This window comes from Camellia sinensis, chromosome 15 (genome assembly GCF_055761805.1).
Source record: "Camellia sinensis isolate YWXY chromosome 15, ASM5576180v1, whole genome shotgun sequence".
Classification (NCBI taxonomy): Eukaryota; Viridiplantae; Streptophyta; class Magnoliopsida; order Ericales; family Theaceae; genus Camellia; species Camellia sinensis.
This window is the reverse complement of record NC_138975.1, coordinates 86,403,205-86,414,850: the sequence shown is the minus strand read 5'-3', so window position 1 is coordinate 86,414,850 and position 11,646 is coordinate 86,403,205. Positions and strand designations below refer to the sequence as shown.

General features: G+C 32.4%; 1 protein-coding gene across 1 annotated transcript; it reads right to left on the bottom strand.

Moving 5' to 3' along the window:
- Positions 1 to 4,686: 4,686 nt before the first annotated feature.
- Positions 4,687 to 10,933, bottom strand: LOC114257483 (short-chain dehydrogenase TIC 32 B, chloroplastic). Its single transcript, XM_028197242.2, has 8 exons — positions 10,658 to 10,933; positions 9,231 to 9,462; positions 9,062 to 9,141; positions 7,810 to 7,963; positions 6,901 to 6,979; positions 6,632 to 6,719; positions 6,448 to 6,494; positions 4,687 to 5,067 (listed from the first exon to the last, which is right to left on the bottom strand). The coding sequence occupies exons 1-8, from the start codon at positions 10,797 to 10,799 to the stop codon at positions 4,882 to 4,884; spliced, it is 1,008 nt and encodes a 335-aa protein (XP_028053043.1). The 5' UTR covers positions 10,800 to 10,933; the 3' UTR covers positions 4,687 to 4,881.
- Between the last annotated feature and the right edge of the window lie 713 nt (positions 10,934 to 11,646).

Sequence of the window (11,646 nt, the reverse complement as noted above, 5' to 3'; positions counted from 1 at the left end):
CCATCATGCATCGATACGTGTGATTGGTGGCACGAGGATCGAGGACTACACTCCTTGAAGAGTAGTCATGCATACATATGTGAAAATACTTTGCCATGTCCCTTTTCTTGCTTTCTGTTGCAGCAAATCAAAAATTAGCAGCCTTCTGGAGCTTTGCACAACATTCTGGGATTAATTGCAAACAGAGGCAAACCAGGGCATCGCAATGGATTTCCGCGCAAGGCAACTTAAGCATGCATCATTCATCATTCGGAACAGAGCTGAGGCGGTCCATGGATTTGCATGCAATTTATTTCATTCCTTAGTTAATTTGATAATTAATTAGGGTTTTGTACTTATTTAGACTGTATTGTTTATTTGGGACTGTATTATTCTTTCGGACCCTCCAGCGAGGGCACAATTGTAATAAGTGTGTGTGCATGTGATATATGTCTTCAAACCCCACGTCTTTCTCCCTTTTATTTACCAGCTTATGATGGTTAGGTTATGGCATGTTTCAATTAGCATACAGTATGATAGCATGTTTGCATTTATTCATTTGTCTTGCATGCACCGGGCTCGGCGCATCATACTAGCTGCATTGTATTTCAATTCCGAGTTGAATACTTGTTAGTTGTAGCATTTCGTATGCCATCTTTAGAATAGCCGAGCCTACTATAGTTGCATTTTTGCATGTGTTGCATTAGGCATTTCTGTATAGTTAGGATCATGCATGGATTTCTAACATAGCTTCTGTTTTGGCTTGGAGTACTCGGTAAGTTTTTGTGCTTTAGTATCCTCGCATGTGTGTGAGTGACTGCCATGATAGCATGCTTACCATGAGGCTATGTGTTTATGTGATATACTTGCCTGAATGCCTGTGGGTGAAGGTTGGGTTACTTAGATTGAAACAATGCATTGACTGTGAGTTTTAAGCCCACTAGATAGTGGCAAAATCATGTTTTCTAAGCCCACCCGAGGGTGGCAAATCCACGTCTTAGCCTACTTGCGGGTAGCACCATCAAACCACTTTCAAAAATAAACATGAAATGTTTTGTTCCAATTCAGGCGATCTAATCTATGCTTGTATGCTGTGCGCATCACATAGTAAATCTAGGCTAATAACCGGAATAAGAGCACATAATGTTTTCAAAACTCGATATCATGGTTAGTAGAGACCGATCTTTGATCGGGCGAGCGGGGGTGCTCACGAAGTGACCTTCCCCAATCGTACCCAAGTTCCCGAGCCGAGGCAACTTTGGTGATGACGGACACGTGGCCTTAGGCAACGAGTCAGGGTTTCTTAAATTCTCCAAAAATAAATATTTAGGTGGCGACTCTGTATCTGGCAAAGCAGTCCATGTTTGGCACTTCTTTCAAAAAATATGTTTTTCTCAAAACGATTTGCCGGATTTGGACTCTTTGGTTCAGATTAAGAACCGTGACAATTTGAGTCCGAACTGTAGTGAGCCCAATATGAACAGAACGGGGGTCCTCTCCTGGGGCGTTCGGGGACGTCTACAGTTCTAAATCACTCAAATGATAAAACATGATCCAAATTAAGCAATAATCACACCCTAGGTTCAATTCCAAGTCCTAGGTTACACAATTGTGAAGAAATCACACTCCAATTCAAGAGAGGAGTTAAAGGAGATAAGTAAACTTACTTTGAGCTCAAATCTCTCAAGTTCCCTCTAAATTTTCTTCCCAATGCCTTCCTTGAAGGTCTTCCTCCCCAATTCTCCTTCCTTAACTCTCTTAGAAATATTTGAGTTCACAATCCTAAGTCAAATGTCTAAGGAGCCACATATATATACATATATATATATAAGTGAATGAGGACGAAATTTAATCAATTTAATCGTTCCTAATCAAATTTTTACAAAAATGCTTATTATTACCTAGAAATTATGCCGGCTCCAAATATAAAATCAATTTTGGATTATCAAGTCTCTAAGGCCCTCAGTTTCCGATTCAAACATTCTAATTGTGACAGATGCTTTCCTTCTTAAACAGATATGCATCCATAACCATAGGATTCACTTAATTAACCTTAATTCCTTATAAAATTTCACAATAGGCATTTGAAAGCATAGAAGAAAGGACTGAAAATACATCAGAATCACATACGAGGGTCGAGTTATTACATGAACTCATTTTTATTGTACCAAAGCATTGACTTGGAAATATGTAACCATTAGGGCATGAACTTACTTGATTCTCCTTTTATTTCAATTCATGTACATGTCATTTGTTATATATTCATGATATAGGATTTATGAGTGTATACACACATATGTCATCTTTTGTATGATTGAGGAGTATTAATAGAACATTAAATATATTACTAGTACACATTTTACGGAACATTATGGTATGGGTTGTTGTTATTATTTCGGAGCATTACAATTCTTACATGCATGGAACTTATACTTGTCGATTCTAAGAGTTCTTCAAGAATTTATACTCAACATTGCATGTGTAAACATTTTGGAAGGAAAAGGATTGAAATTCTTACATACATGATTGAATTAGGAAGAATTGAGTTTGATTTTGAGAATTGACAATGGTTTTGAACATAAGGTTTGGAATTAGTTTTGTAATCATGTTTTTGAAGGTGTATTTGGGGTCAAGAACATGTCATGCAAGAGTTTGTAACATTAAGTATGTGTTTTGAAGCTCAAAGTATGTTCTGAAAATTCTAGAATTCGACCGCACTGGTTGAGTGAACAAGTTGTCACTCGAGCGTATATCTCTTGCCTCTAGTATTTTTGAAGAAACATTGCACATAGCTCAAGCAACCAAGTTATTGCTCGAGTGACCTTAGCTTACTTTTGAACATTGGCTCGAACAACCATCAAGCCTAGATTTTGAGCATCCAGATGTTTTGTAGACCGCTCGAGCGACCTTAATGCATTTGGCATATTGGCTCGAGCGTATGTCAAGCCTATATTCGAACCAACCAGTACTTTTGTAGACCATGTGGTCCGCTTAAGCACAATGCTCGAGTGACCAATATTGCACTCAAGCTAAGTGTCATGCTCCAGCATATTTTGAAAAGTCCTATTCTGTCCATATTTGCATTCTCACTCCTTTATAAGCATTCTTATATACAAATTAAGCCTCATGATTGACCTAACATGTAAGAATTGGACATAAGGATATTAATTAAGGAAAATAAGATCCAACTAAGCAATGTATTCCAATGTGGGTATCTGTTTGTGCGTTATTTAGGTTGATCCACAGAGACGTGTCAACAACCAAATCACTGTGAGCAATATCTTAGTAAAGATATTTTTACGTACATTATTTTCTAAGTGTTATCAATGTGGTAAGTTTTTCCAAACCTGTGATTTTGTGCTATGAATGAGCCTTATATCTGTCTGATTCTTAAAAGATTTGCAAGAATGATTGACAAGAATAAAGCATATGATGGATCTCAGGTCGTTCTATATATTTGATAAGGTACACCCAAGGTTGTTCTAAATATCTGATAAGTCTGAATAGCTGTTATGAGTTGACCAAATGGTCATTATACAGCTATAAATGATTGGACCCAAGGTCATTCCGTTAAGTTATGATCAATTATGTTCTGCATATCTATTATACGTTGGACCCGAGGTCGTTTCGCTATTTATTGGACCCAAGGTCGTTCCGTTGTGAATTGTATGTGATATGGAAAGGTTTATGTTTATATAATAGAACTTATTCATATAACCTCTTTACTCTGATATTAATCACTGGGTGTTAGCTCACTCCGTTTTACATATGAGCAGCGGAATATCCAGTCCTAGTGAACCGGTCAAGTTTATTCAATCTTTGTGAAGTCTATCAAGGAGTGCCTCACGAGCGAGCCTTTTGTTTTCTTTGATCTTTGGTTTTCTTTTGTTGGTCATGTTTGACCGTGGTTATACTTAAGTTTTTAGATCTGGTCAAGGATGACTTATAAATGGTATTGGACATGTATTATCTATTTGTATATGTATGGATGTGGGGTATTAACATGTAAAATATTTTTGTTTACACCATATATGCATAGTTCATTGGACAAAATTTGTTATTTTGCTTTCGCTTCTGGCCCCATATAACTATATATATTTTGAATTTTGTTTGAGACCGTATGTAATCTCATGATTGTTAGCCGGTTATGATTCAAACCTCTAGAGGCAGGTTTGGGTTGTGACAATGCTAGTCTTTTATGTTGATGTTAGATTTTAAATAGAACTGCTAACAAGTTTAGCTAATTAAAGTTCTTTAGGTTCTTAAATTTGTGGATGAATTGTTGAAGTGAAAAGAAAATGAATAGGAAAAAAGTTTTTATTTCAATAGTGTTTCTCTTCACAAATTTAAAATTCAAATACAATGTAAATAATGCGATTGAAAAAAAAAAAAAAACTATTTATAGAATTGTTTCATTTCAATTTCATTATATTGATGATCACCTCTTGTGTGAAAGGGAACTTGATATTGTCGCCCATTTGGATGCATTGTGTAACTTTGCAATGATAATGAGTAAATTTGGATACTGAGAATATTGAAGGAAAGTTTTTTGAGTTTATTTTCATAGCTTTAGCTTTTGAGATGAGTAGTGACTTGCTACGGATAATACCATTGTTTGTAGCATGGAATCCAACATATCCACACACACAGAGGGGGGATGTAAATGTATATATTTCTGTAATTCAAGTAGGGAGTATTGAAAAACAGTTTTATGCCAATTTTTGGGAGGAAGCTCATATTATATATTTATTTTAATGTACAATAGTAGACTACTCCTACAATGCCTCTTGCATAAGTAAATATATACTATATAGATATGGTTACACATACATATATATGACTGACTGACTACAAATTATAGATTTAGGAAAGAAAGAAAGAATATAAAAAATGACTACAATATTAAGGTACTACTGATAGATGTAGCCTTCTATGAATCAATGCACGAGTTTGCTTCCAAAGCATGTGAGCTTGAGATTCATCATTTGCAAGTGTTGAGCAGTTGCTTTCATTACAGTCTGCAAAGTACTTCCCACTCACCCCTTGTGTTTTTGGGCTTAGAGCAACATAGCAGCTTGTAGATGCACCCTGCCAAATACAAGAAGTCAGATTATATATTTATTTATTTAGGAAAAAGAAGTCACACAGTAAAGTTTGTATACTATTATTCTCTCCCTTGCATTGGATGAATCTTTTGCTGGACATAAACATAACCCCAAGGTCTTAGCCAAGAATCAAGTTGAGCCATGATAAGTGACTTAGGCCTCGTTAGGGAACAGACTAATTTAGTAACTTTTTGTCTATTTGGCTAAAAAAGTAGATAAAAAAAACTTATATGTTTGGGATGACTTTTTGGCTAATTACGAAAAGATGTGCAAAAAATAGAGAGAAAAGAGAATCTTTGACTTTTTAATATGAGTTGTTGACTTTTTGACTAAAAATATAACTTTTTAACTTTTTTGCTAAAAAGGTAAATCCCCAAACGGGGCGTATAAGTGACATAGGGAGTCATGTGTGCCCTCTCAACTAAATATAACTCTAAAGATTCTCTAAAAAGCAAGTTGAGTCATGACAAGTGATTTAAAAAATGTAGGTCATGAATTCAAATTCCATGAAGTGTGTAACCCCTTTGGAAAGGACAACGTGCCTTCTCTCAACTTTTTGAAATTACACTTTTATTTCTAATAAATTTTTTTCTTCAATTTATTCCTTTGGAGTTCCAAAGATGCCCCAAAATTGCAATATCCCCTTTGTTCTTTACTTTTTTTTTTTTTCGGGCAACAAAATCCATTCAAATTGTCAGTTTTAATGTTTAATTATGCTAAAATCTTCGCTTATAAATTTTATATTATTTATCCTTTTTTTTCTCATCATTTTATTTTTCTGTCTCTCTCTATATCTATGTGTTGTGCATGTGCGTCTTGATATAATTTCGACGTGTGATTATTTTTTTAAACCATAATAATTATCATACATAAAATCAAACTAAAAAAAAAAAAAAATTGATTGGTTGTGCATATCACTAAATCACACTGATTTTTAGTCCACCACCAAATGAAAGTTGGATTTAATTGAATTGTAATTTTTGTTAAGATTTTAACTCCAAAATCCTGATTCCGTGAAACTAAAAAGGAATATATTACTTAAAAGGAATTTGGTGGAACTAAAAAGGAAAATTAAAAAAACGAAATTAAATATATTAAAAAATATATTTTTCTTCTTTTTGTGTATTTATTAAATTTTTTCATAAATATTTTATTATTTACATACATCTAAGTAAGTGTATCTAAAAAGTAAAAAAATTACTTAAAATTTTAAAAATATTCACTAAAAATAAAAATAAAAAATACGAAAAACAAAAAATTAAATTTCCAGAAAATTAAATTCAGAAAATTGAAACCAATTATTTTTGTAATTTATATATACTATGGATTTGAAAGAAATTTTAAAAAATAAAAAAGGACAAACCTGTGATGTTGTTTTTAGCAGTTTGGATGCAAGAAAGAAAACAGAATCTGCAAGCAAATTTTAGCCGAAGATCAAACTTCTTTTCTAGTGTTATCTCAAAAATTGTTCAAAAGCAAAAACAAAGAAACAAAAAGTTGGATATGAGAGAGAGAGAGAGAGAGAGAGAGAGAGAGAGAAGACATGCCTGTAATGAAGCCTTTGTGGTCCCTGATAATGCCAGTCTTCACAATTCCTGGGTGTACTGCATTGATAGTTACTCTTGCATTTCTTGCCTGTTCATATTCCAACAAACGCTTTAATTATATACCCAAAAAGAATAATAAATAAATAAAGAATTTGATGCTCTGGTTTTTTTTTTTTTTTTTTTTTTTTTTAAGTGGTTTTCGTAAGTTTGGCTTCTTGTGAGTGAAGTGAATTTGGAGGAAAACAAGAAAATTAGAAAGTGTATTTTACCTTAAGGTGTCTTGCCATTTCCTTGGCATGTAATATGTTGGCCAATTTGGATTGCGCGTATGCACGAGTGCCATTGTAGCTGTTGCATCAACCACCAAAAAAAAAAAACCATATCGATTTTCTTAATTAATGTTTAAGACTGTATTTGGATCTTAAATTTATGGAAGAATTTAAAGAGAAAAATAAATGAGAGAATTAAGTAGAACCCTTTCTTCTTCTTCTTCTTCTTCTTCTTCTTCTTTTTATAATTTTTTTTCCTTTTCCTTTTCCTTTTTCTTTTCATAAATTTAAAAGATTCAAGTACAACCTAAAGGATTATAAGCAAAGAGATAAGATTCCAAGTTCTAATCTCTTATGCGAGTCCACGTTGTCTCAAATCTTCACTTTGCCAAATGGTGAATTTTTCTCAAACACTGAATGTGTGGTAGAGAAAGAGTTTGAAACATGGAACAAAGAATCTATACTAATGTTAATCATTTTGGTACAGTATATATAGGAGTTGTTTAGTGTAGTTTATTTGAAACTTTTTTATTTTATTTTTTTATTTTAGAAGTATATAGTAGACTATTTGGTATAGTTTTCGTTTACATATTAGGTAAAAGTAGTTTAAATTAGTTGAAAAAATTTAATTTCTAAAAGCTTAGTGAAATATGCTTTTAAGTTCTACTTTTAAATTATTAATTTTTAATTTATAATAAACTACATCAACTACTACAATTGTGAATTTACTATCTAAGAGTAATCATAATTGACATTATCATAGATTACTCAGAAATATTAGTCTTACTCACCAAACTTTGACTTGAGAGAAAAAGAAATGTCTACAAATGAGTGCCTTTTTTATTTTAGTATAGGTAATTAATTGGAATGTGAGAAGAAGAAAGAAGAAAAGTAGGGGTGGGCGCCTACTTGTTAGGGTTGAGCATTTTGGAGAAGCAGAAAGAATCAGATTTGACCCAGTTGTGTATTAGAGAAGAAACATTTATAATTCTTCCTTCAATTCCACTATTTGCTGCTGTCTCTATCATCTTTTCTAATAATAATTCTGTTAACAAGAAATGACCTGCCAATAAACAATAAAATAAAAAAAATAGAGTTAACTCCAAGAAGCAATCCTAAAAAAATAAAAAAATGAGAGTTAAAAAGTCATCCAAAAAAAATAAAAAGCTAAAGAACCATACAAATAAAGCCAATGGTTCTATTTTCTCTAATTTTTGTAATTTTTTTAGTAAAAAGTTTTAAAAATTATCTCAAAATTACTAATTTTTTTAAACTCGTATTTTAGTCAAAAGGGTCAAAAAATTACTAATATAGTTTATTCTCAAACCAATACAATTATTATTGTTGGTTTCTATTTATCTTTCAACAACTTAATCTTATTAATGCGTATATATATATAGGAATTAAATTCTCTCTAGTTAGGCTCCAATTGGAGATGTCTTTTTGGATCTCTATGTGCCCATCTCAAGACATATTTCACTGATTTAAAATGTTCATCTTGTACAACCCGACAAGTATTATATAATCTCAATAGCTTAAAAAAAATAAAAAGACCAAGTTGGGCCAAATTCTTATTATCCAATATTTGCCTATATTGCAAACAGGCTCAAAATCTGAAGCCCAAAATATGAGATAGGTGAATGGCCCAGCAAAGCCCATGGTTCCAATGTCTTGCAAAATGTAGAACACTATTGTTGGGCCTCATTTCGATCTAGTTTTTAAATAGTTTCTCCAAACATGGAAAAAAAAAAAATTAATAAATAAAAAATATTCAACTAAGGCCTCGTTTGGGAACAGGCTAATTTAGTAACTTTTTGGCTATTTGGCTAAAAAGGTAGGTAAAAAAAACTTGTATGTTTGAGATGACTTTTTGACTAATTACGAAAAGATGTGCAAAAAGTAGAGAGAAAAGAGAATCTTTGACTTTTTGGTATGGGTTGTTGGCTTTTTGGCTAATTTAGTAACTTTTTGACTAATTAACTAAAATAGCCTCTTGCCAAACGAGGCCTAATTGTAAACAATAGTGAATTGCAATTGAGAATTATGCCCTCAATACACAACTCTCATTTAACGAGGCACATCTTTTACTTGCACTTCATTAATTTATAATTAATTTTTATATTTACTAAAATTGAGAAAGTGAAGAGAAAAACATAATTACCCAAGTAATTTGTTGCAAAAGTCATCTCAATTTTGTCTTCAGAGAACTCCAACTCTTGTGAAAATTTCCCAGCATTGTTTCTGCACATTGAATTCATTTCTACCATTATTTTCATAATTCTCTCTCTTACTCTCAAATAAATAAATAAAATATAGAAAAAGAAACTCACATGAGAATGTTAAGGGGTAAACCTAGAGACAAGAACTCAGAACAAAATCTCTTGACAGAAGCAAATGAGCTGAGATCAATTTCCAACAATATAATCTCAGCCTCTGGAGTTTCCTTCTGGATACTTTCCTTCACCTCTGCAGCTTTCTTCAAGTCCCTCGCCGGAATCACGACACGTGCACCTCTCTTTGCTAACACTCTCGCTGTCTCAGTCCCGATGCCCGACGTTGCCCCTTGTAAGTTGTAATGTAAAAACATCACAATTTAACAATAATGTTGTGTAAACATCATCACATAACAAATGAAAAAATATTATATAAAACAACAGTGTATGCAAGTATGAGAAATTAAAAAAAGTATTCATGTGTGTGAATTACATTATTAAATACCCTCATGAAGCATTTTTAATTATCATTAGTACTTATTATTCAAAAAGCAAATGATCTAGAGTATGATTCAATGAGAGAGAACAATTCAAAAGAGACAAAACTGTATCATGCTAGATTCAAAAAGGAGCACTAATAGAATACAATATGTGATTTTTACTGGTTTAAATACACATTAATTATCATCAATGGTAACAACTATTCTCTCCAAAATGAATTATGTGTTTTCTGATTGTAACTATTGAATATTCAAAAAAAAAAAAACTTAGAAAATTAAATGACAATTAAAGTGCTGTGTTTTGTTAATCAAAAAGCATGGGGGAGATAGGAACAGAAAGATATTACCGTGTGGGGAAAAAATAAAAAAGGTAGATAGAAAAGAAGAAAAAGAGAGAAAATTACTCAGTTGATCATGAAAGTAAAAGAGAACTGGAAAAGTAACTACCTTGTATGATGTTTTTTGCTTTGTAGTTTGTACAATATATCAAGAAAATGTGAAGCAACACTAGTCTACAATACACCGTTAATTTTACTTCAAGAAAATTCCTTTTTCAAAAGATTTTCTATCAAAATAGAAAGATTTCTATCAGAATGAAATAGATGGAAACTGAGAAACAATGATTTATGTGGATGATAAAATCAAAACCGGGAGAGAATTCTAAGAAAAGTCATCAAATCTTCGCATAAATCTTCACAAAGGAATATTAATTACATATATATATATATATATTATTCTTTCTCTGAAACCCTACTTCAATTTTGTGAACTCACAAAAAAACAAAAAGAAGAAGAAGAAGAAGAAGAAGAAATAAACAAATAAAAATATAGGAAGAAAAAAAAAAGAACATAAAAATTCTGCAACAATATCAAACTTGATGCATTTCTAAATATATAATGAAGTCTCTTTCATGGACAGATCAGAATGTGTACGTTTAAATGAAGACCAGATTCAGAAGGGGGGGAAATGGGCACTGTTCTTCATCATAAAGAAGTTTGTGTATGTGTTGTGTGTTTGTGTGTGGTTGGAGATGAGATGACTAACCAGTGACTAATGCAGTGAGTTGAGCTTGAGAAGAAGGGAGTAAGAAAGAACAATCTTGTTGAGTAACTTGCTCAGCTGTTGAGTTTGATCCATATCCACTTGGGCCTGCAGCACCTGCCAAGTACCTCAGTGTTTTCTTCATCAGGACACAAAACTTACAACCTCTCTCACCCGACAAACAACAACGGCAACTATAGTAGGGAAGAACACTCTCTACATAGATACACAAGATATATATATATAAGGAACATTGAACTTTCTAGCAGTCCATGCACCACCTAAATAATAGATGGTATGACCAATCAGATCCCTGATTGATGCCAGAGTGTCAGGCTTTTTTGGTTTCCGGTTTGGATCATCTGTTTCCAAAATAGTTTTTTTATTTTATTAATTACATTTAGGTTTTTTCTTTTTCTTTTTCTTAAAAAAAAATTAAAATCAATTAATAACCAAATCGTATGAATGTAAATGTATGAGACAGTTTGAGTGAGGAGAAGATAATAAATGCCAGCTTTATCAAATGGCTTCTTTGAGTTTGGATCATTTCATCATTTACAATATCATGATTTAATTTTTTTTTAATTAGAAATTAATTAATAATAAAATTGTATGAATGTGAATGTATAACATACAAAACAAAGACCTTCTGGGGAGAAGATATAGTTTTTTCGGGTGTAGATCATATATTCCAAAAATGGTACTTTATTTTATCGCTTACATTTATATGATTTAATTTTTTTTTTAATTAATAATCAAATCATGTAAATGTGAATCACTACAAGAAAAAACACTTTTGGCGACTAAATTTTTAGTCGCCAAAAGTCTTCTTTTAGTCGCCAAATGTAGAATTTTCACTTTTCCCGACTAAATATTTTAGTCGTCGTTGTGGTCGCCAATACATGGTCGGCAATACCTTTGGCGACTAAAGATTAGTTAGTCGGCAATATACAGGTCTTCAGCGACTAAAGTTTTAGTCGCCAATAGTCGAT

Bases quoted from the DNA above. Each gene is read 5' to 3' on its own strand.
- LOC114257483 (XM_028197242.2), bottom strand. From the start codon at position 10,799: ATGAAGAAAACACTGAGGTACTTGGCAGGTGCTGCAGGCCCAAGTGGA. The intron at 9,463-10,657 runs GTTAGTCATCTC...ACAACTTACAAG, and splicing joins ACTCACTGCATTAGTCACTG to GGGCAACGTCGGGCATCGGG. The intron at 6,720-6,900 runs GTAAAATACACT...GAATATGAACAG, and splicing joins AAATGGCAAGACACCTTAAG to GCAAGAAATGCAAGAGTAAC.